Source organism: Pseudomyrmex gracilis, unplaced genomic scaffold (genome assembly GCF_002006095.1).
Source record: "Pseudomyrmex gracilis isolate BER0280 unplaced genomic scaffold, ASM200609v1 scaffold_299, whole genome shotgun sequence".
Classification (NCBI taxonomy): Eukaryota; Metazoa; Arthropoda; class Insecta; order Hymenoptera; family Formicidae; genus Pseudomyrmex; species Pseudomyrmex gracilis.
In genome coordinates this window covers 111,633-133,216 of record NW_018020883.1, presented here as the reverse complement: position 1 = coordinate 133,216, position 21,584 = coordinate 111,633, and the positions used below count along the sequence as shown (strand labels likewise).

Genomic DNA, 21,584 nt, shown 5'->3' with positions numbered 1-21,584 from the left:
ACTTGCGACTTGACATTAATTTCTGCTTTGCGTCGCGCGCGCGCACGTTATCGACATTTTTTGGTATAGGTCGACCGAGAGACCTATTCTCTTCGATTATTAGCACCTACTCCCGACTACTTGATTTTAATCTCCTTTGCGCGCTGACCCGACCGATATATCGATTGCCACACGATCAGAAATGTCGGGAATTTACACGGTCGCTCGGCGTGTTTGGTTTTTTCTTTTTTTATTTTTTTTTATCGGCGATTACGCTATCGCATTTAAAGAGAACTCGGAAAGGCACATACACGCGCGCGCGCTGTGATGCAACTTCACAGAAGTTCCCCCCCAAGAGAATAAACGAATGCAAATGCGCATTTTGATTGGTTTGCACGGCGTAGTACGGACTGGGCCGCGACCAGGCCGGATATCGATTATACAATTTGTATTTTAATGTGACACGCGACGCGCTGATCGATACCGAGATGTCACGTATATATATATATGTATAATATTAATTTCTCGCACATAGACGCGCGCACACAGATCCGTCAATGTGCTTTCTCGCAAGCAGAAAATGATATCTTGCGGTTTTCGTGCCAAGGTGACGTCGCGGTGAAATCTGTTCCGAAGTGTCCTTCGTTTGTTATCATTAAATGTGTGTGTATATATAAATACTTGCAATAAATCTTCGTAGCAGGTATATATATATATATATATATATAAACATCTCTTTAGTATATTATGTTACACAATTTTCTCGCACGTGTGTCATTTAAAACGACAATTAATTATGCAAAATTATTTTAGGAACATTGAAAATTTGCTTTCGGTTTTGTATTTAACCCTTCACGGACATATACATCTCCCATTCAGAAATTGCGTAACGGCGTTTCTAGTAAAAATTCTTTTTTTTTTTTTTTTAACGTTTATTTGTTTTTTTATCGACGCGAAATTCAAATGTTTGATTTAAAAAAACACGCAAAATTGGAAAAATATTGATTTGTCGCGGAGATATTCGATTTTTTTTTAATCGTCTCACAGACCCAGTCTGTTCGACTCGTTCTCATTTTTGAGGTGTGTCCGTGAAAGATTAACAAGCAATATTTAAAGAGATGTAACATCGTCGTTCTTATACAATTGGATTCCTGAAACTTCTGTTTCCTAAAATCCGGATCTCTGTAATACGAGATACGTTCTTCGTTATCGAATACGTTATCGCTTTCAAGAATTTTCGTCGACTTGTTTATCTTTTCAACAACGCCCTTCGAAATTCACCCACTATCTTAAGGAAAGTTTCGAAAGTTACCGAGTTGTCTCTCTTGTGACATAAAAAAAAAAAAAAACATCTTACTGTGAAAGATTCTCACCGTTCGGTTTTGTAATAATCAGACATTTTTTTCTCACTTGTGTTGCAGCGTCTACTTATCAGTGCAACATGTCGGTTACCTCCGTGCAGCCAGCCACCACCGAGAGCCTCTCCCGTCATGGGTAAGTAAAACTGTTAGTTTAATACCATTATCATGAAACGGACAGTCACGCATTATAATTGCAAATGTTCGTCGCGCTCGATCGATTTTCCTGTTACGAAACGTTTATCATTGGCGAGCGCGCATTTTCCTGCCGCTTTGTAAGTCTCGTCTTTTAGTTCTCGTCTTTTTCTATTTCTACATCGAAGAGGAGGGACTGACTATCGTCAAAAAAAAACGAACAAATTTTGTTTAATTTGAGATAACTGTTTATTTGATTGGTGCTACTGATCTGTGTTTAATTGTATTCAAAACGTCTATTTTCTTAATTTAATTTATTTGTCACGTGTTGATGCAATTTTTTAACCAACTATTTTTTTATTAATTTATATTTGATAATTTTATAGAAAATATTCATCGGAACGCTTTGCGTTTATGCGAGAAGAACGGAACGTGTTTTTATTTTAAAAAATGGCATAACTGCGCGTAATCTTTTGCAAATAAAATATCCATTTTTTGTCTCTGCAATTAAAATCCAGAAGCTTTGATCGTCATTATGTAATCGCATCGCGATTGTGCGCTGTTACGACGCGACTAATTAGCGTTAAATGCGCAAGTGTTATGTACAATCTTAAATACGACTCGGAAAAAACATACAGCGAAAAAGAGAGAGAGAGAGAGAGAGAGCGCGCAATTTTGTGGCTCTCGCAACACGTTAATCGCGCTGATAATTAAACATTTTCCGTTTCCGTCGAATCCGACTGTAATAACTCGACTTTTTTTTTCGTTACGTATTGCGTTTTCGAATGTGAATTTTCTCTTCTACGGGAGAAACACCTTAGCCTGAGCGAAAAAACTCGATTTAAACTTTACCGATTTATATTCGACTTGAGTGAGTTTGTTCACAAAAATTTTGCAAAAACAATGTAATTGTTTCATTTACAAAAAGATAATGAGCGTGTCGTAGAAGAGTTTTCTCGTTTTTCACGGTCATTTTATAAAAGACCTCCGTTCTTTGTTGTATTTTCGTGTATCGGACATTCCGCGTAAAAATGAAACACACACGCGGAACAAACAAAACGGCCGGGCTTCGTTACGCGAACGTTCACGTTACCGTCACGTGAAAGAAACGTTTTTCTTTTTACTGATTACCATATGCGCGCATTCATGTAAGTTAATAATCTGTCCTTCCGCTACGCGTGCGCGTGCATTATTTCTTTGACCAGCAAGTTCAAGGCAGTTTGCTCGCGAATCGCGGTTTAACGCGTTTTGCTAATATCATATCGTCACAAAATCACAAAGTCTCTCTCTCTCTTTTTTTTCTCTACAAACGTAACGTCAGGTGTGATCTTTGTACTCGCGTGTATTTTTGATGGCGAAGTTAGAAAGGTACGCACACATAGTTTTTCATTGAGACCCGAAGGTCGACGTTTTTTCTCCACTCAACAATTTCATAAAGTGGCAACATTAAATGATTGCAATCAATCGATTAGGTGTTTTAAATGACTCGTTTTGAATTTTTGCAGAAGCAACATCTCGCTGTCCTGTCACAGTTTATGCGGTAGCATGGACGACAACATGCAGGGCTCGCATCCTCAATACCAGGACACAATCCTGACGATCGAGGAGCTGCGTGCTCAGCTCAACTCCTGCTTTACGTAAGTTTTTATATATACAAATTTTAATTTCTCTCCTCCGGGAACATCTGCCGCGGATGTAAATCGATTACGTGCAGACAGCGCGCATAGTTTAGCAAATGATCGTGAGAATTAATCAGAGATTATGTAACGCGCGCGCGCGCATACATTAACTGACGTTGTATCTCGTCTGCAGCGGAATTTTAAATTTGCATAGCTCTTTAAAACTTTGCGTTTTTTTCACTGATATAAAACAGTTGCTATAATTTAGATAAAAATTGATCTTTTTAAATCTTAGAAAAGTTTTTGGTTTTTAAAAATTAGGAAAAAAAATTGTTTTCAAACTTCTACGTTTCTCTTCGAAAGAGAGGATGTATCTTCGACGATAACAACACATTAGGTATTCACGACGATCGTTCTGTTTTTCTTTTGTGCAGATGCGGAGTCTCGTGGAGCGAAGAGCACGTCTCTCTGGATTGCAGTGAGTGCGGCGGTTATTCCTTACAACGACCGTGCCCGCTCTGCGACGGCCGTTGCCGCACCGCGTGGAAGCGTGACCTCACCATGGTAAATGTTCCCCGCTTGTAACCTCTCCCTTCGCCCTTGATGGGGTAAATGTCCTCCGCACGGTATCGACTTAACGTATTTGCTTCTGTTTGCAGTCTCATGCGAGCGGCAAAGCAAGATGGATCGGCGAGTGCGGGCTGAGTTGCGGACCCTCTATGGAGGAATCGTTGGTGCCCGCGTTAGAGAAGCTACGGGCCACCTCGTGAACGGCCTCAGTTCGAGCATCGTCAACCATGCACAAGACTTAAAAATCCATCACCAACCATCTAGTGTTACCCACCACTATCACGCGAGATTCGAGAAGAGAGAGAGAGAGAGAGAAAGAGAGAGAATGTGTGTGTGTGTGTGTGTGTGTGTGTGTGAGAGAGAGAAAGAAAGAGAGAGAGAAAGAAAGAGTGAGTGAGTGTTTTGTGTGTACGTATGTAAATACGAACCGCAGACGATACGCATTACGTTCCTGAAGAAGGCTGACGAAGAAAAAGAAGAAGAGAAGAACTCCCCTCTGTCTCGGAAAATAGCGTAGCTTCCTTTCTAAAGATACGAAGCTGGATCCGCACAGTAAAACTGCACAGCTACACGATCCACGTCCGAGATCTTATACGCGAATGTTTCTTGCATTGCTGCGAACTAGTTGGAACTAATTTGCACTTTGAGAACCGACTATACTTTCAGAAAATGTGTATGTCATTTCTGTTATTTATTTCTACTTCGATATTTTCTGGGCAAAGCTTAAGATGATCGAATAACATACACGATTTCCATTAGAAAAATAACAAAGTTCAATTTATTTTTTTTTATAAGATTTTTTGCAACTGATTTAGCGATTTACTCTTTTTCATATTTATGACAAAATTTAAGATTGATCGAAGGTGAAGCGGATATTTTTGCCTCTCTGGTGTTGATTTACGAATATATTCAAATTGAGAATTTTTTTGTGCGTAAAACAAGAAAAAAAAATCTTGCGTCCTGAGAAAAATCTTGAAATTTTCGTTGCGCGAAGCGCATCTTCAAGCTCTCGATTGAATCGAAACGATTCGACATTCTTGGGAATTGAAAAACGACCAATTTTGTCCACGTGAAATAACTGACTTTGAACCGTCGCATCGTTTTCGAGATATCGACTTCGCGCACCAGCATGTAGCGTCGTGTTCATTCTCCATAACTACAATACGTTACTTGTCTCGAATATGTGTGAATTTTCTTTCACATTTTTTTTCATGTAGCAGCAGAATTGAACTTTCCTCTTGACTATGACTACCATTTTTTTATACGGACTCCTACTACCATACAAATCGCAAACAGCATTTCTCTCGGGCGGACACGCTGTGTCGCGAAAATGCGACTTCGACGAGATTTGTAACAACGATAGTCCGTCCGGGATCTTCACATTTCACATTTGTTTTTTTTTTTTTTTTTTACAACACATACGTCGAGAAACGCTATTTTTGTTTCAAACTTTTTTACGATGAAAAAGAAAGAAACAAGTTTCTTAGATATCTCGGCCTCTCTCTGTCGTGCGAGAAAGCACGAGGTTGCGTTTACACGAATAGAATAATTTTTTATTAGGCGACAATTAATCGATCGAGCGATCTGACGGCGAGAAGAGCGTCTCTTTTACGAATCTCTCTTTTCGCGACGAGAGCACGACGTATCGATTTTGTAGATAAAATAAATTATTATGATTATTCGGTATATCTATCACGCTTGAAAAAAAAATCGAGTCAAGTATATTATCGACGAGATAAATCAATCCCGAGCTTTGCGAAATGTATACGATTGTAAACGAATTATTAGTTGAAGTTCCGACTTTTAGCGGGGACTTTAAATGTTTAATATATATACATATATATATATTAAACGCGTGTGACCGTCATAGTCCTAAGAATTGATTGAAGGCAATTTGTGCGTTACGAAGAAAACTGTTTCCACACACAGAAAAAAGATAGAAATCCGTGTCGAAGTTGGTACGGCGAGATATTGAAGGAGTGTACAAAAAAGAAAAATGTATTACACGTATTATCATTATTATATATCCGTTTGTACATTTTTGTATGTAAAACGGAAGTCACAAAGCGAATCTCCTTTAGGTCTGTGTGTGAAAGTGTTAAAGAAAACTGGTTACAATTCAAACGAACTAGTTACATTAACGTTTCACGACAATGATACGTCTTGCTCGTTTCTTTTTTTCCTCCAGTTTCTCAAATCGTCCGCTTTCTCGGCGAACTCTTTTGCCGCACGCGGATGCGACAAGAAAAGAGTTTCAGCTCTTCTAAAATTGTGCGTGTGAGCGTTTAATCACGCAGTTTAATTTAAGAATTGACACAAAAAAGATCGCAAGTGCCAAACGGAAAATCTTTTGGACGCGCCGTTGAAAAGAAAAAAAATGTAGAAACTTATTTTCGCCTGCGGTAATATTTCAATATGTCGCCGTTTTGACGTATTTCGATTGAAATTCTACTCTTGCTTCGAATATCTGAATCGCGCATACACACAACCGCAGGAATATACAATTAATGTAATTAAGTAAAAATTTAATAAATGTCTAATTTATTCTTTTGTAATTTTGCGCGCGATGTTCTCTTTACATGCTCGCTGTACAAAGTAATGACGCTTGTAGAATTTTTTGTGTCCAGATCCGTTTTTTTTTGGGAAAGCATTTACGTCGTGCCAATGACTTTCGGATTTTTATCGCATTGTTTTATAAGGAATTCCGTGCCGAAGCCTTTCTTAGCAATATACGAAGATAAAAAAAGAAAAACGAACATTTTCGGATATATACATTTTATCAAACTTTTCTCTCACCAGCGCGCGTGTATGTGTGTATGCACATACAACTGCGAATGCGAGTACATGCCGATGTGAAAAAAAAAAAAAAAAAAAACGCATTTCTCGCTTAAATTGAACTTGTAACGTGTTACAATTTTTCTTGGAGTATTAGCTCGCGGCGAGCTCTAGTTCTTAATGCTTGAGAAAGTGTGTTCTCGGTAAAATATCATTTTTATTTAATCTTCCTATTTATGACGATTAATTACTGCAAAACTATAGATTTAATAAATATACTTGAAATGAAAATTCACCCATTGATTTGTGCCGATGTGTCTCCGAATTCCCGCAATTATCTATCCGTAATAATTCGAATAAATTTTTCTTTTGTAACTCCGTTTCTTTGTCGATCAACTTTCTCTTTGGTTTGCTCACGAATTGCATTTTGTATTTTGTGACGATCTTTAACATTCTGTGTATCGCACGACTCATTATTTTGACATTTACTTGTCTCTAGATAATATCCGGTTTTTTTGAAATTTGCGACATCGCGCAATTTTCAAACCTTTTCTCTTTTCCCGAAACAGTTAAGTTACGTTACGTCAAATTAATCTAACATTAGTTTTAAAAATCACTTTGAAATAATTATATATAAAATAGTCAAATACTATATAATATAGAATAATTTATATATAAAATAACAAGTTGCACAGTAACTCTCAGTTTATAGCACAAACATAAACTACATTTAATGTCGTCGAATAAACTATATATATATATGTTTTATTGACACATTTCTTGCGTTTTATGTACATTTCCACCATGCCAAACATCACGCTCGCACGATCTTTTTTTTGTTTTTATTTTTTACAATACTATTTTATTTCCATCTGTAAAACTTAAATAACACAAATTTTGTTTTTTTATCCAAATTCGCAGTTCACGGAGTACGTAATGTCAATGCAAAGTTCTCAAAAGACAACATAAAAACAGTTTTTGACAAAAAAATTATACTTGTTATATTTTAAGTTAAGGTTTGAACATTATTTTATTAAATACAAAAATTACACTTATGACTTTGTTTAGTTTACAATATAAATACACATTTAACACTGTTTTCATGTTATCTCGCACAAGATATATTTAAGTATTCAGCCGCAACGAAAATAAAACAAATTTCACTTTTTTTTTTTTTTCAAAGAATAAACGTTGACACAATTGCATTCACATAAAGAATATTTTAATGTTTTACAGTAAACAATATTTCAACGTTTCATACATACCTAACCTCACCCAAGTAAAAATCTACGATAATATTTATTGATTTTTACTGCAAAATACAACACGTTGTTTGAATCTTTCAAGTTTTTCTCGTCTGTTGCAAAAATTATGTGTAAATAACTGCAAATTAACGTGCAAACGCCACAGTAATATAAAAACAGTAGCAATTATCAAAATACATTATCAAAACGCACTATCGCGCGCATTGCTTGTTCGAAACTGTACACCATTCCATAATCTAACGTAAATAATGGTTGAATAAATCCACACACCTGCAAAAACAAAGAAAATATTAATTTCGAACATATAACTTTTTCCCCAGCAAAGCTTTTGTCAAAAATTCTCACTAAAAACTTACAATACAGAAGTTCAATGTTGAGACCGAGTTGATAATGTTCTACCATTACCGAGCGCGCGTTACTGCACGCAATACAATACGATGTAATATTATAATACATACTGTGGCTTGAGCGCAATTAAAAACAGATCGCGTACCCAAATGGACTGTTTTATATTACTGAAAAGAGAGAATTTCTTTTCTTTACATTTGTACTCTCTCTCAATCTCTGGTACTATTTTCTATAAGATTTGACTATTTTATTTTATGTTAAAACTGAACACTATTTGCTAAATGTGATATTGACGAGCTCCTCCGCAAAGAAGAGACAATATTAATCTCAGCACCGGCATTCTCTATAAAAGGTCACTAATCGCGCTCGCGTCTCCCAGAAGCAGCGCAAGCGATGACAAGAATCAAACTTTGGCGCACGATGACGTTTCCGTGAATGTGCATGTACGTATGTGAAATAAATTAATAGATGTGTGTCGCACAAGTAGTAGGCAAATTCCGCTGTTTTTCAGATACAAAAAAAAAAAAGAAAAAAAATTGCTGATAAGTATCCTAGAATGATGTTTTAATTGTCCGTTTGTAGATAATTATATAAAGCCTAAAGAATAGAATCGTCTAGTAAGAACGAATCGCTGGTGGAACCGTTGCGCATTCCTGTTGATTGAGCGTAACATCGATCACCGGTCTGTAGTCGATGGACACCTTAAATAAAATTAAGTCGCACGTATAATTTTTTTCAGCAGGTAAAGAAAATCTAAAAAATGAAACAACAAAAGCAAAAACTACCTCTCCCGTTCTCGGATTAATTGTCGACAGCGTATGCTTCCTCCAATGTTGATCGAGCGGTTTCGGTTGTTGATTTTCGGTCGGTTTGCTGTAATCGTATTCGTCAATTCTGATTTTGTAATCCTCGCGCGCGTGCGCGCCACGACTCTCCTTTCTGTTTTCGGCGGACACGATGGTCTGCATCGCGTTGACCATGAGATTTTGCAGTTCGAGAGTTTCCACGAGATCGGAATTCCATATCAGAGACCTGTCGGCGACCTTGATCTCGTCGAGTTTCTTGTAGATGTCGGTCATCTTCCGACAGCCTAGAAAAACGGATTGCATAAATGTTGCGTAATGAAAATGACACAATAACTGTGTTGAGCGTGATAATTGTTTTTACCTTCTTGTAAGCTTTCGGCGTCTCTAAAGACCGCTGCGTGCGTCTGCATGGTTTTTTGCATGGTCAGTCTCAGTTCCGCGGTGGAAATCGAGCCGTTGGCATTTCTCACCCAGTCCAAATTGGCGACCGTTTCCTCGCCGGCGTTCTACACACGCGCGCGCAATCACGCAGTCGTTTATTTTACAAACGAGATCATCACCAGATCACGAGATCAGAAGTTAAAACTTACAGATTTCAGAGATCCAATTGTTTCTCCCGGCTTGTTCTCCTCGGCGATGGTTTTGGCGCAAGCGCGCCCGAACACAACCAGATCCAACAACGAGTTAGCACCCAGTCGGTTGGCGCCGTGCACGGACGCACAGGCTGCTTCGCCGCACGCGTACAATCCGGGCACGACCTTATCCTGATTGTTTTCTCTGGTCAACACTTGACCCTTATAATTCGTCGGTACACCTCCTGCAATTTCAAGTTGAAAAACGTCGGTAATCTCGTTACTGAAGTTGCAGTCAGTTTGTTAAATTCGCGTACCCATGTTGTAATGGACGGTAGGTATCACAGGAATCGGTTCTCGAGTCACATCGACGCCGGCAAATATCATCGCAGTCTCCGAGATACCCGGTAGACGAGTAGCCAGCTGTTCAGCCGGCAGATGATGCAGTTGCAAGTAGATGTGATCTTTCTCGGGTCCAACGCCTCTAAGCAGAGAAACGAGATTAACGTCTATCGTGAATATCTCTCCGGAGACATCGTGGAGACAGTCACCGACCGTCAGTCACTCACCTGCCCTCTCTTATCTCCATAGTCATTGATCTCGACACGACGTCTCGCGACGCTAGATCCTTGGCTACCGGCGCGTAGCGTTCCATGAACCTCTCGCCCTCGCTGTTAATCAGATAACCGCCTTCGCCGCGGCTTCCTTCCGTGATGAGACATCCAGCGCCGTAAATACCTGACACGTTGATGAACACGTGTGATGTCAAGTCTTTTGAAAATTTAACAACTTAATCTCTCACCGCGCTATCTTTTCACAATACCTGTGGGATGGAATTGTACGAATTCCAAATCCTGATTGGGCAGATTGGCTCTGGACACCATGGCGGTGCCGTCACCGGTGCAGGTGTGCGCGGACGTGCAAGAAAAGTAGGCGCGCCCGTAGCCACCCGTGGCGAGCACCGTGTTCTTTGCGTGGAAACGATGCAACGTTCCGTCCTCGAGACAGAGAGCGATCACACCCCGACACTCGCCACCCTCCATCAGCAGATCGAGGGCGAAATACTCGACGAAGTAATTGCAGTCGTAGCTCAGCGACTGGCCGTAGAGCGTGTGCAGCAACGAGTGGCCGGTTCTGTCGGCCACGCAGCAGCATCTGTGAGCCTGGCCACCCTTGCCGAACTTGAGCGACTGACCACCGAAGGCGCGTTGATAAATCTTGCCTGATATAAAATCGAAAGAAAATTTCAGTTCTATTTTGCCATTTAAACATCGACGTGATATAACACGTCTGCATTTCATCGCGAGATTTTCGACAACTCTCTCGTATTAGAACAACTTAAATCGATATAACAAACAATATTGCAACATTCAAGTCCGACAATAATCGGCAATCTTCAGCCCCGTGGCAACCGAACGGAGAAATTTGTTATTCTCACAGTGTGTTTTGAAAAATTTGTTGCTTATTCTCACGGGAGACCAGAGGGAGACAAAAATTCTTGCTTATTTGCTACTTCTCATCAATGAAAAAAACCGTAAACAGATCATGGAAGACAATAGGAAAAGAGAAAACGGCAACGAGGCAACGGGAGACGGCAGAAATGACGGATTCGCGAAGCAACAGGAAAGATGTTGCGACAATCAATATCAGCTGACAGAGTCCCTCTCCGGTCGCAAGTTGCGCGGTTCCTCGCGGTCAAGATCGCGAAGCGTGTCCCGACGGAAGAAGCAGCGGAGAAGCGCGAACGCTTTCCTAAATTTTATGCAAGATTTCAGACAGGTAAAACGGAAAAACTAAAAAAACACGCGCACGTACGCAACAGGACAGAGTAGCGTTGTACAAAGCAAAACGATCGAATTTCACAGACGAACAACAAATTGAAGAATAAAGATCTGTTTCGACTCGGGGGACAAATCTGGCGGCAGATGTCTGCCGCGGATAAAATGCCTTACGTAAAAGCGGCCAAGTTGGCGGCGCAGGAACAAAAATCGCAACAACAAACCGATACGAGCGGCGGGCAGCAGAACAAGTCCACCAATGGCAATTCTTCGAAAAAATTCGAAAATCCGAGGAAAGATAAGAAAAGGAGAGAGGTTTGTTTGTTTGTTTCATCTGAGAAGTCGGACCTTGACCAGTTTGTTAATTTTATTGATACTTTATGCGCCGTGATCCACATGATACCGACGACGGTTATTTGTGTACGTGTGTGTGTGTGTATTTTAGAAAAGAAGATCCAGTAGTAAAACGGACATTTCGGACACAGAATCGGATTCCAGGTCGGGAACGGGCGCGAGCATGACCAGCGAGAACGACGCTTCCGATCTGAGCTCTTAGATTGAATCAAACGAGGTCCGGTACGCGAGACAATTGTCGAATACACAAAAAGCTGTTTTGATGATTTTATACACACATCTTGTAATTGATTTTTGATTGTATTTGTTTTATACAACTCGGAGATAAAGTCACAAATAGGTTTTTGCCGTTAGTTTTACATTTTTTCTTTTTTGTGCTCACCGTCGGTTGTTCGGCTGAACGGCATGCCGCAGTTCTCCAACTCGATGACCGCCTTGGGCGCCTCGCGGGTCATATAGTGAATGGCGTCCTGGTCACCAAGCCAGTCCGAGCCTTTTACCGTGTCGTACATGTGCCATTGCCAGTTGTCGTCCTCCATGTTACCTAAGGCGGCGTTGATGCCGCCCTGGGCGGCCACGGTGTGCGACCTCGTCGGGAACAGCTTGGTTATCACCGCGGTCCTGAAGCCCTCGGCCACCAAACCGTATGCCGCGCGCAAACCGGCGCCGCCGGCTCCCACCACCACCGCGTCGTACGTGTGATCCACCAACGGGTAGTGTTTGGAGATCGCGTCGGCGGAAACCTTAGCTCGATCGTCCGGCGTGTGGTGCAGTTTGCGATTGCTGAGGATCGACAGGCCCAACTTGTTCTGCCGCGTGCGAGAGCAAAATAACGATGAGAACACGAGATAAGACAATTTGTAACAAGCGGAGTTAGAGCGTAAAAAAAAAAATTTGTCGATTCGACCGATTTTTTTAGTCATTTGTTTGTTTACTTTTTTTTTTCATTCAGTTCACGCGTCAAAGATACAAATTTTTTCTCATCTGAGATGTTACCGAAGTAAACCGGATGTAAATTCACGCTGTGGGAGGCTTTCTCGCTGCTCGAGTGGTTTATTGTTGATTTTTAACGCAATATTATTTTTCATCGCTGACGATAAATCCCGATTGAGGAAAAACGCGATTTAAAAAGAAACAATTGTTAGAGAAGATATCACGTGGACGCATCATTATTTATAATCGGTCACGCGATATATGAGTATACGTGTGCATATGTACATACGTATATGCGCATATATACACATGTGTGTGTGTGTATACTATATATAATTGTTCGTTTGACGTGCATATTTGCGCGTCGCAAAGCTATTACCGACGGAAATTGAAAATTGATTCAAAACGGTCAAGTGATTCGTAACAAAAAAAAAAGAAGTTCTGCCATTTTGTGTTCTGCGATTTTCTAACAACTTTTAAATTACTTGATCGCACAATCAAACGCGTTAGAATTTTATCCAATCAAATAAATCATTCGTTTTATCGATATAAAAAAACAAAAATCCAAAAACAAATTTCCCCAATGTTGCACCGCGGTATGTTCTACATGTTTGTATCGTGGAACAGGACTCGTGATAAGCGCACTAATAGTTGGAGGACACATCGTTTGCGGAAATCGATGATTTTTCTCCGTGACCTTGTCACGCAAATTAGCAAGTAAGTCGAAAGCGTTTCTGCGCAACAACGCGCTATCAGTACTGTTCGGCGTTCGGAAAGCTTTGAAGTAGCTGAAAATTTTAATTAACAAAATAACAAAGAAATAAACAAAATACGGTACTTGTAAAGTGGTCGCAATGTCGGATTTTAAAGCGAGAACCGAATTATATCCGGATCGAGAGCAAAATTTATATACCGAGTGTGATATCACACGTCGGAGAATAAAATTATTAAGTAAAAGGCTGGTAAAATCTCGCTCTGATCCAATATAGAAAAAACGTAATCGCAATGTTATTTAAGAAGCAGCGAGATCGTTAAAGCGGCAACAGCAGGTGATATCTAAATTACATATTCCAACATCTGTGTGCAATGTGTGTACCGCCGCGCTGCCAGTAGTCGAGTCTGATAAAAATTTACGACGCTACTGGTGATTCGCCATCTAAAAACCACCGACACAAAAGTGCTCGTTCTTTTTTGTCGCAAATATAAATGTCCGCAAACAACCAGTAAAGTCGGTCAAATTTCTTTATCACGCGAAACGAACTTAAAAATATACCACAACACATACATTTTACATTATTTAACAAATAACTAATAAATATTCACGTATATATGTGTAATAATACGTGAACATTTTTTATTGTCGCAAAATTTGTGAATATTTCGCAATGTTGTTGCTTGTTTATCTTCTTATCATTCGAGATTGCTCGATATCTCTTCGCATCGTCGAAACAGAGTTTGCCGGCGTCAAAAAATATTTCATTAGAATGAGACTTTTATCTCGCGCGCGCGCGCGCGGAAAATTATCATCGCAGAAACGGAAGCTTTGAACGATCGAGAAACCCGCCTTATTACAGCCTCGCAATTGTAGAAAAAAGGGATGTTGGAGCACACCGCGTGCTCTCGGCGGCGGTGAGTGACGGCGCATTTCCGGGCGCGCGCGGATTTATTCGTCGCACCTTACGTAATTCGATCCGTCGCGTTGGCGACGAGGTACGGACGTGTCCACCCCACCGTGGTGGTCACGGTGGATGAAAAATTACATAACAAACAGAAAAACTTCGTCACTGGCTGGCAACCTCGTGACACGCGACCGTGACCTCGGGGTTGTCTGTCTAGCAGCGTGTACCGTTAAGTAGTAGTAGTAGTTTTTTTTTTTTGGTAAGATGGCGTAGGACGGGAATTGCTGCTAGAGTACCGCGAGATTCTAGCAAGTCAGGTGTGTTCTACGACACACCTGGTGCGATTTCGCGATATGCCAAGCGCGTTCCGCTGTCAACGGTAGCAAAGCGATTTTTACAGTGACGTAATATCTCGAGAAAGAAAGGGGTCGTCTGTCTGCTTTGAGGAGGGGTTGGAAAGCTGAGCGAAAATTATACTTAAACGCAGTCTCACAGGCTGCTCTAAATAAGCGATGCTAAATTCTAGGTTCCGGTCTCCTCACCAATGTCGCAGCTCCGGGCAGTTTCCGCGGCAGCAACGACGCCGACATCTTCAGCATCCCGCTCATCTTCCCTCACGGGTTGTTACGTTCAATCGCTTCCTTCTCTCGAGGTACTTCCCCCCGCGTGATAAACGTATCAGCGCTCGCACGCACCACGCGACTAACCCCAGTAAGGCAGTCACGGTAGCGTACTCTGTCGGATCCGCTCGGCTTCGATCCGTACGCTTTGGCGGCTCGACGGCGACTGAGTAGCCGAAAAGCCGGGGAAGCGCAGTGCTGCCAACCAGGTGCATGGAAAAGAATCCAACAACGCGATTCACAACAACAACGCGCTCTGAAGACGCGCGCCCGAAACGAGCGAATTTTTTTTCCGATTTCGGAGAAGAAACAGAGGTGAGAGCTCTATTCGAAGGCACGTGTGGGATCGACATTTTTTTTTAGTGATAAGAGAATGTGATGAGGTACGTAATGCAGAAAGCGCGAGACACACAACCGCGCGTTAAGAAAACGAAAGTCACAACAAATTGCGTCTCTCTAACCTCGAGGGAGTATCTGCAAATACGAGCGAACGGTATGCAAAGTTATATCTCTTTTTTATATTCTCACGACTGACCTTTCACAATGTTTTTATCCTCCTCGCTCGTTAACGGAAAAAAAACTCAACAAGTTTAATAAAAATATTCTTGAAAAATAACCTCGACGATGTAACGCTTGGTGTTCTTTTTAGTTTCTGCGACATATAAAAAATAAGGAGTGCGTGTCGCGGTTGCGTTCTGCATTTCAGATAAACTGTGCAACAAAATTGCGCGTAAAATCATTTTTGAGCACATTCGCGTAAATCGTGGTCGTCTTCCATTTTTTTGTCTTCTTTTTTTTGCAGCAGCAGCAGCAACTCGGTGTCGACATTTCACGTTTTTCCGATTGCAAGGTACCATTGAGACACCAATGTAGGGACGAGCAACGGTCAAAGATCGCGTCCATCTAGTCATCTAGTACAATTCAATTGTTCGACGCCGCTGGTTAATTAATTATCTGCGTCGTTACTGCGCGAACCGACCAGTGATTTTAATTATCCGGGTCAATATGCGCGAACCGCGGGCGGTACGTGCTGGGCTTCGGTCTCGTCGAGAGTCGTATCGATAACAGGCCGATAAGAAATGCAGATCTGCAAGCGAAGAACCGCACACACATAAAATATCTCATTAAGAGAACGGTACACACATAAAATATCTCATTAGGAGAACGGTACACACGTACCGATTCTCGGCAAATCAGTTTGATAAAAAAATAAATAAAACAAAAAAACAAATAAGAACAAATTGCAATTTCTCTATTCTAATTTTTATATCCGGTTGTTTCAACTGACCGATCCGTCTTCTTGCGCCCACGTGAGCGTGTGCTTACGCCAGTGTTCCGTGAAAGGTCGTTTCTTTTGTCCCTCGAGCGGTTTCGAATAGTCGTACTCGTCGATTCTGTCCTAAAATGCGAAAACAAGCGTGTAAACAAGCGTATATTCGACTCTCTGCGGGGATCTCCGTAAATTAAAAACTCGCGTCGCAAAACACCGGCGCGTGTCTCAAATCGCTTCTCCGAAAATGTTAAAAGGTCGTCCACGCGTGTATATAATATACCTTGTAATCCTCTCTCGCGTGCGAGCCTCTCGATTCCTTTCGATTTTCGGCCGCGTACACCGTGTGCATGCAACAGAGTATCATGTTTTGCAGCTCCAAGGCCTCGACGAGCTCCGTGTTCCAAATGAGAGATTGATCCTGGACCTGTGTAGAGAGAGAGAGAGAGAGAGAAGAAAACAACACAAACACGCGAAAAAAACAAGACGAGATAAAACGCGCGGTTCGCGGATGATGGTCTCGCGTGTGTCATCGGTATTTACGCAACGACACGGATTACGTCACGGGACTTTTTTAATCCATGCGTGCGAGAATACGCAATTTCTTTTCATTCATTTTGTCACACGCTCTTCGAGTCGAGTCATAATTGTTCGTCCTTTCTTTTTGTTTTGCAAAATAATAATATATATTTTCTGGTTAATTTTCCATAATGTAGTAAAAAGATTTTAGAAATTCATTTCTCTCGCACAAAATTACATTAAGCGGCTTACGCATAAGTCCGGCAGGTCGCAGGTGTACAGTCGAGTTATGTCCCTGCATCCGCGTTGCAGGATGTCGCAGGATCTGTATATCGAGCAATACGTCTGCATCGTGCGTTGCATCTCGTCGCGCAGCTCGGCCACGGGAACGCAACCTTTCGCGTAACGGGTCGCGTCGAAACGCCAAATCGATTGCTCGCTAATGTCCTGCATATTTAAATCGTTTTTTTTTTTTTTTTTTTGTTTTCAGTCGCGATCGTTTTGCGTTACGCGCGAGATTGTCAAAAGAAATATACCGGTCGAAAGCGTATAAAAAGAGGATGATTTTTTAGAATGACGTTGAAGTGCGTGCGTTTTTTTTTTCCTACACGACGCAACTCTCGTCTAATAAATTAAATCTCGAGAGGTGGCAATTTTAATAATTACTGGCGGCAGATCCTCGTGACGCTCGCCCGGTCTGGTGATGCAGTCAATCTGCTCGGCGATCGCTTTGCCGAAGACGAGAAGTTCTAACAGGCTGTTAGCGCCCAGTCGATTAGCACCGTGAACGGATGCGCAAGCGGTCTCACCGGCCGACCAGAGACCTTCGATCGCTCTGTCCTCCTCGTTCTCCCGCGTCAAAACCTGACAACGTGTCATTAAGTCAAAACGCATTCACACAACTCCGGCAAACCGCATTTGCAATCGGTTTCAGACGCGTTTAGAGTTCGTACACGATATTTGATTTGTTTCTGAATCGTAAAACAACACGCAAACCTGTCACCGACCGGACCGCAGATTGACGATAATTAAAAACAATGACAGAAAAAAAAAATATGTATGCGTATTGTGTTGCGTCGCTCACTTGGGCACGCCAGTTTGTGGGTATGCCGCCCATGTTGTAATGCACGGTCGGTATCACCGGGATCGGATCCGTCTTCACATCCACGCCGGCGAACACCCAGGCGAGATGCGACACCCCCGGCAGTCTCTTGCGTAACACTTCGTGAGGCAGATGACTCAGTTGCAAATGAATGTGATCCTTCTTCTCCCCGACGCCTCTGCGAAAAAGATCGCACTTTTTTTTTGTTTTTTTTTTTATCTTAAGGAAGACACAGCTACAAGAATTTGTGTTGCAGACCTTCCCTCAAATATTTCGATGGTCATGGCTCTCGATACGACGTCGCGGGACGCCAGATCCTTAGCCACCGGCGCGTACTTCTCCATGAAAAACTCCCCCTCGGAATTGACGAGTTTGCCGCCTTCTCCTCTGCAACCCTCGGTCACTAATATCCCGCTGCCGTAAATGCCTGCGTAGAGACGTGGGAAATAAATTCGACAAACCGAAAGAATCGGTGGATTTTTTTCTTGCGAACAAACAACATACCGGTGGGATGAAACTGAATGAACTCCATGTCCTGCAACGGCAGTCCTGCTCGACACGCGATCGCCATGCCGTCGCCGGTACAGGCGTGCGCCGCGGTGCAGGAGAGGTAACATCTCTCGGCACCGCCCGTCGCCATCACCTGTAACAAACCGAGACTAATTTGCTCGTGCGATAAATTAGTCGATTCTATTTGTTCTCTTTCGCCTAGGAAGGATCAACGACCGTAGATTTGATGAGATTTTTTACCGTGTGATGAGCTCTAAATCGGTGCAGTTGACCGGTCTCGAGTTCCCACGCCAGAATTCCCTTGCAGCACCGACCGTGCATCAGGAGATCGAGGGCGAAGTACTCGACGAAGTAGTGCACCTCGTAACGAAGACTCTGTCCGTAAAGGGTGTGAAGCATGGCGTGACCGGTTCGATCGGCGACCGCACAGGTCCGACATGCCGGGCCGCCTTGTCCAAATTTCAACGACTGGCCGCCGAAAGGACGCTGATAGATCCTACCGTCATCCTTGCGGCTAAACGGACAACCTAAGGTCGTAAATTAATCGATTCTATTTAGAGAACTCTTCCGATGAGATTTTTAATAACTCTCGTCCGTCTGTTTGTCGTTTTCGCTCACCGTAATTCTCGAGCTCGTAGACGGCGCGAGGCGCTTCTCTCGCGAGGAAATGTATGGCGTCCTGATCGCCAAGCCAGTCGGATCCCTTGACGGTGTCGTACATGTGATAGAGCCAGTTGTCGTTTTCCTCCTCGAAGGCGGCGTTTATTCCACCCTGCGCGGCCACGGTGTGCGACCTGGTCGGGAAGAGCTTGGTCACCACCGCCACGCGGTACCCCTTGCTACCGAGACCGAAGGCGGTCCTCAATCCCGCGCCACCCGCTCCCACGACAACCACGTCGTAACAGTGATCTATCAGAGGATACAAGTTCTGCAAAATTATAGCAAGACGCAGTTATGTAAATATTTTTTATAGACAACAATTTATTACTTTTGCAAAGTTTATCATTTTCCACAAAAATGTCTACTCACGCTATCGTTCCCGCACTTGACCGTAGCCTTTTCCGTCGGGCTGACGTTAACGTGAAAGCATCGCGAATATCTGATCGTCGCGCGAGATTGTCCGACGCATTTCTAGGAGACAGAAATTAACGTTCGATTTAAATTCAATCACAAAGCTGCAATTAGCGTCGCGCGTATTGTAAAAATATCTTACGATTATTCCACGTGTTAGCCGATTGACTGACATGTGCAACATTTTCGCAAATATCTTCCAGGTTTGGACGCACGCTGTCACGTACGTTGAATGATCGAAATCTTCGAGACTTTCACTCATTTGTTCACAAAATAGTAAAACAAATGAGAAAATCCATACGTGAAAGTAAAAAACAATAAAGATATAAATAAAACAATGAAAAAGGATGGGAAGAAATTTCTCGTCTAATGAAATTTGTGTATAAGCGTCGATTTATTACACTTGCAAAAATACAGTCCGAGATAAAATTTTTTTTTCGTTTTTCTCTCGCATTGCGCACAGTTAGTTTTACATTATCTCAAATTAGATCGTCGATCGTTTTTGTTGACGAATTTGCTCCTTGCTCGCGTGATGGTTATTCTTTGGTATTACGCACCATAGCGCGCAGGCACTTGACGAGTTGCTTTCTCATTAGAATCGTACTGGAAATAATCCTCTTAAATAGTACATATACACAGCGATGTGGTCGTTACATAAATAGAAGTTTATAGAGCGTAACGGATATGGAGCGAGTATCTCTCGTTTGAATTAATTTAGAATCTCTCGTTTCTTTTCGTTAAGGTACAAGTTTCGCGATCGAAAGTCTTCTCTTCTGTTTCTCTCGATTTATACTACACTCTCCCCATTAATTCTCAACGTTTTCCTTCGAACACACTACGTAGAAAGAGAATACGTTCGGCGTGTAATGAACACACCGTCGTCTTATCTTAGTAAAAATATACGAAGAAGAGATTGATTTCGCGGAGTGATTGTGCGTATATTTGGCGATGGTGTACACATTTTTTTCGAATTTATTTAGCTACAATCGAAAAGTTTGTTTGCTTTATTTATTTATTTTTTTTTCTATTCGAATTTGCTTCGAACGTATTGCGTGTTCCACTTGTGTTGCACTTGGTTAGTAATTTCTTTTCGTTGTTAACACATTTATTAATTGAGCGTTTACTGACGAGCAGCTGACAAACTCTCACCTAATCGCTAACTCTCACCTACTTCCTAATCTTAATCTATGTATAAGATATATATACGTGTATAAGATACATGGTCGATCTCTCGTTACGTATGCAACACGTGACAACAACAATGATAGGGAGAGAAATTTTGCTTTTTTTTTTCGCAACTTATATAAAAAAAAAAAAACTTATCAAAAAGTCGCACTTGCGTGAATTTTTTTTGTAGAAAAACCGACGGACTTTGCACAATCGTCCGGATTCTGTCTGTATGTATACAGACGTCCCGCATTTCGTGTAATATCAGTGAATAGAGCGCGATTCTTCTTCTGAAACAATTTCATAATAATAAAATTGTTTCTCACGATACTTTGTTTCTCGAAAAATCGAGAGTTTAAAAATTAAAAACAGTTAACGTATTTAAATGTCCTTATCTCTATCAAAGTTCATTGCTACATCTTATTATGTAAAAGTAATTTATTAAAGCACTAGTCTATTTATGCTAAAGCGATTTAAAATGCAAATTTAACAGCAACAATCAAAGATTCGAAGTTTCATTGTAAAGTGTCATTGTACTTTTTTATTTAATATATCAATATCGCGAAATACACTTGATGATGTATCACACACAAGGTTATTGAAGATTGTTTAAACCTCGGAAACGCAAAGACTCGTATAAAAACATTTTCTGTTCTTTTTTTTTTACCAAGAATCACGCTCTGCCCGCTGATATTGCGGGACATCCTAATATTTGTATAACAAAAAAACCGCTCTTATCAAAACAAAAACAAAAAAACAATTATTCGGCAGTAAAATCGCTGTCGCAAAGTTTATAAAAGACACTCGGAAACTCTGAGATTTGTAAAAGCTATATTTCACGCATCGTGATAGTATCGTGTACTATCGTGACGAAGAGGCAATCGATAGAGATCGATCGATTTTTCCAATCTCGACAAAATACCTTCAAAATTACTGAATTCAGCACCTCACAGAATATTTTAGCAATATTCCCGCGCTCTCGAAAAATGTATATTCACAAAATCGGAAATAAAAAAAAAAACAAAATCAGAATAGTCTCCTTTTCCTAGAAAAAATATCTTCGTTCTCTCGTTCTTTCGCCGCGAATCCAAATATCAAGGTCGATCGTGCGTGTCACAGCGCGAGTCTCCTGACGCCGCACTCGCAGCAGAATTTGGCGATTTCGGGAAACCGTTGGCCGCACTCGTGACAAAACTTGGACATCTTGCATTGGG

At 41.5% G+C, this 21,584-nt stretch overlaps 4 protein-coding genes across 7 annotated transcripts in view; 2 read left to right on the top strand and 2 right to left on the bottom strand.

The window, feature by feature from the left end:
• LOC109859899 (protein pinocchio) overlaps positions 1–6,536 on the top strand; it is a 29,881-nt gene extending 23,345 nt beyond the window's left edge. For both annotated transcript variants that reach the window (XM_020438602.1, XM_020438601.1), the window contains exons 3-6: positions 1,401–1,473; positions 2,978–3,109; positions 3,526–3,655; positions 3,751–6,536. In XM_020438602.1, coding sequence (XP_020294191.1) covers positions 1,401–1,473; positions 2,978–3,109; positions 3,526–3,655; positions 3,751–3,861 — 446 coding nt within the window. In that variant the 3' untranslated portion in view covers positions 3,862–6,536. The remainder of the gene's footprint in view (positions 1–1,400; positions 1,474–2,977; positions 3,110–3,525; positions 3,656–3,750) is intronic.
• A 1,400-nt stretch (positions 6,537–7,936) lies between these two features.
• On the bottom strand, positions 7,937–14,719 carry LOC109859895 (succinate dehydrogenase [ubiquinone] flavoprotein subunit, mitochondrial). Of its 2 annotated transcripts, XR_002250751.1 has the most exons (10): positions 14,654–14,719; positions 11,942–12,368; positions 10,251–10,649; positions 9,997–10,165; positions 9,745–9,911; positions 9,446–9,672; positions 9,217–9,361; positions 8,835–9,139; positions 8,058–8,750; positions 7,937–7,971 (listed from the first exon to the last, which is right to left on the bottom strand). XR_002250751.1 is itself a non-coding variant. In XM_020438596.1 (9 exons), exons 1-9 carry the CDS (start codon positions 14,717–14,719, stop codon positions 8,664–8,666), a joined length of 1,992 nt encoding a protein of 663 aa, XP_020294185.1. In that variant the 3' UTR covers positions 7,943–8,663. The 2 variants fall into 2 exon arrangements, 1 of the variants encoding a protein (XP_020294185.1); XM_020438596.1 differs by having other exon boundaries at positions 7,943–8,750.
• Positions 10,839–11,908, top strand: LOC109859897 (high mobility group B protein 3-like). Its single transcript, XM_020438598.1, has 3 exons — positions 10,839–11,206; positions 11,293–11,520; positions 11,651–11,908. Exons 1-3 carry the CDS (start codon positions 10,973–10,975, stop codon positions 11,759–11,761), a joined length of 573 nt encoding a protein of 190 aa, XP_020294187.1. The 5' UTR covers positions 10,839–10,972; the 3' UTR covers positions 11,762–11,908.
• A 296-nt stretch (positions 14,720–15,015) lies between the features above and the next one.
• Positions 15,016–21,480, bottom strand: LOC109859894 (succinate dehydrogenase [ubiquinone] flavoprotein subunit, mitochondrial-like). 2 transcript variants are annotated; one of them, XM_020438594.1, is made up of 12 exons: positions 19,346–21,480; positions 19,162–19,263; positions 18,751–19,060; positions 18,373–18,659; positions 18,127–18,265; positions 17,881–18,049; positions 17,605–17,800; positions 17,187–17,384; positions 16,773–16,967; positions 16,285–16,428; positions 16,020–16,130; positions 15,016–15,818 (listed from the first exon to the last, which is right to left on the bottom strand). In XM_020438594.1, exons 1-12 carry the CDS (start codon positions 19,463–19,465, stop codon positions 15,732–15,734), a joined length of 2,058 nt encoding a protein of 685 aa, XP_020294183.1. In that variant the 5' UTR covers positions 19,466–21,480; the 3' UTR covers positions 15,016–15,731. The 2 variants fall into 2 exon arrangements, with proteins under 2 accessions (XP_020294183.1, XP_020294184.1); XM_020438595.1 differs by lacking the exon at positions 16,773–16,967.
• Between the last annotated feature and the right edge of the window lie 104 nt (positions 21,481–21,584).

Bases quoted from the DNA above. Each gene is read 5' to 3' on its own strand.
- LOC109859894 (XM_020438594.1), bottom strand. From the start codon at position 19,465: ATGAGTGAAAGTCTCGAAGATTTCGATCATTCAACGTACGTGACAGCG. The intron at 19,264-19,345 runs GTAAGATATTTT...TCTGTCTCCTAG, and splicing joins GGCTAACACGTGGAATAATC to AAATGCGTCGGACAATCTCG. The intron at 18,660-18,750 runs GTGAGCGAAAAC...TTACGACCTTAG, and splicing joins CTACGAGCTCGAGAATTACG to GTTGTCCGTTTAGCCGCAAG.
- LOC109859895 (XM_020438596.1), bottom strand. From the start codon at position 14,719: ATGAGCGGGATGCTGAAGATGTCGGCGTCGTTGCTGCCGCGGAAACTG. The intron at 9,673-9,744 runs GTACGCGAATTT...TTGAAATTGCAG, and splicing joins TACCGTCCATTACAACATGG to GAGGTGTACCGACGAATTAT. The intron at 9,362-9,445 runs GTAAGTTTTAAC...GCGCGTGTGTAG, and splicing joins CAATTGGATCTCTGAAATCT to AACGCCGGCGAGGAAACGGT.
- LOC109859897 (XM_020438598.1), top strand. From the start codon at position 10,973: ATGGAAGACAATAGGAAAAGAGAAAACGGCAACGAGGCAACGGGAGAC. The intron at 11,207-11,292 runs GTAAAACGGAAA...CGAATTTCACAG, and splicing joins TTATGCAAGATTTCAGACAG to ACGAACAACAAATTGAAGAA. The intron at 11,521-11,650 runs GTTTGTTTGTTT...TGTGTATTTTAG, and splicing joins AAGATAAGAAAAGGAGAGAG to AAAAGAAGATCCAGTAGTAA.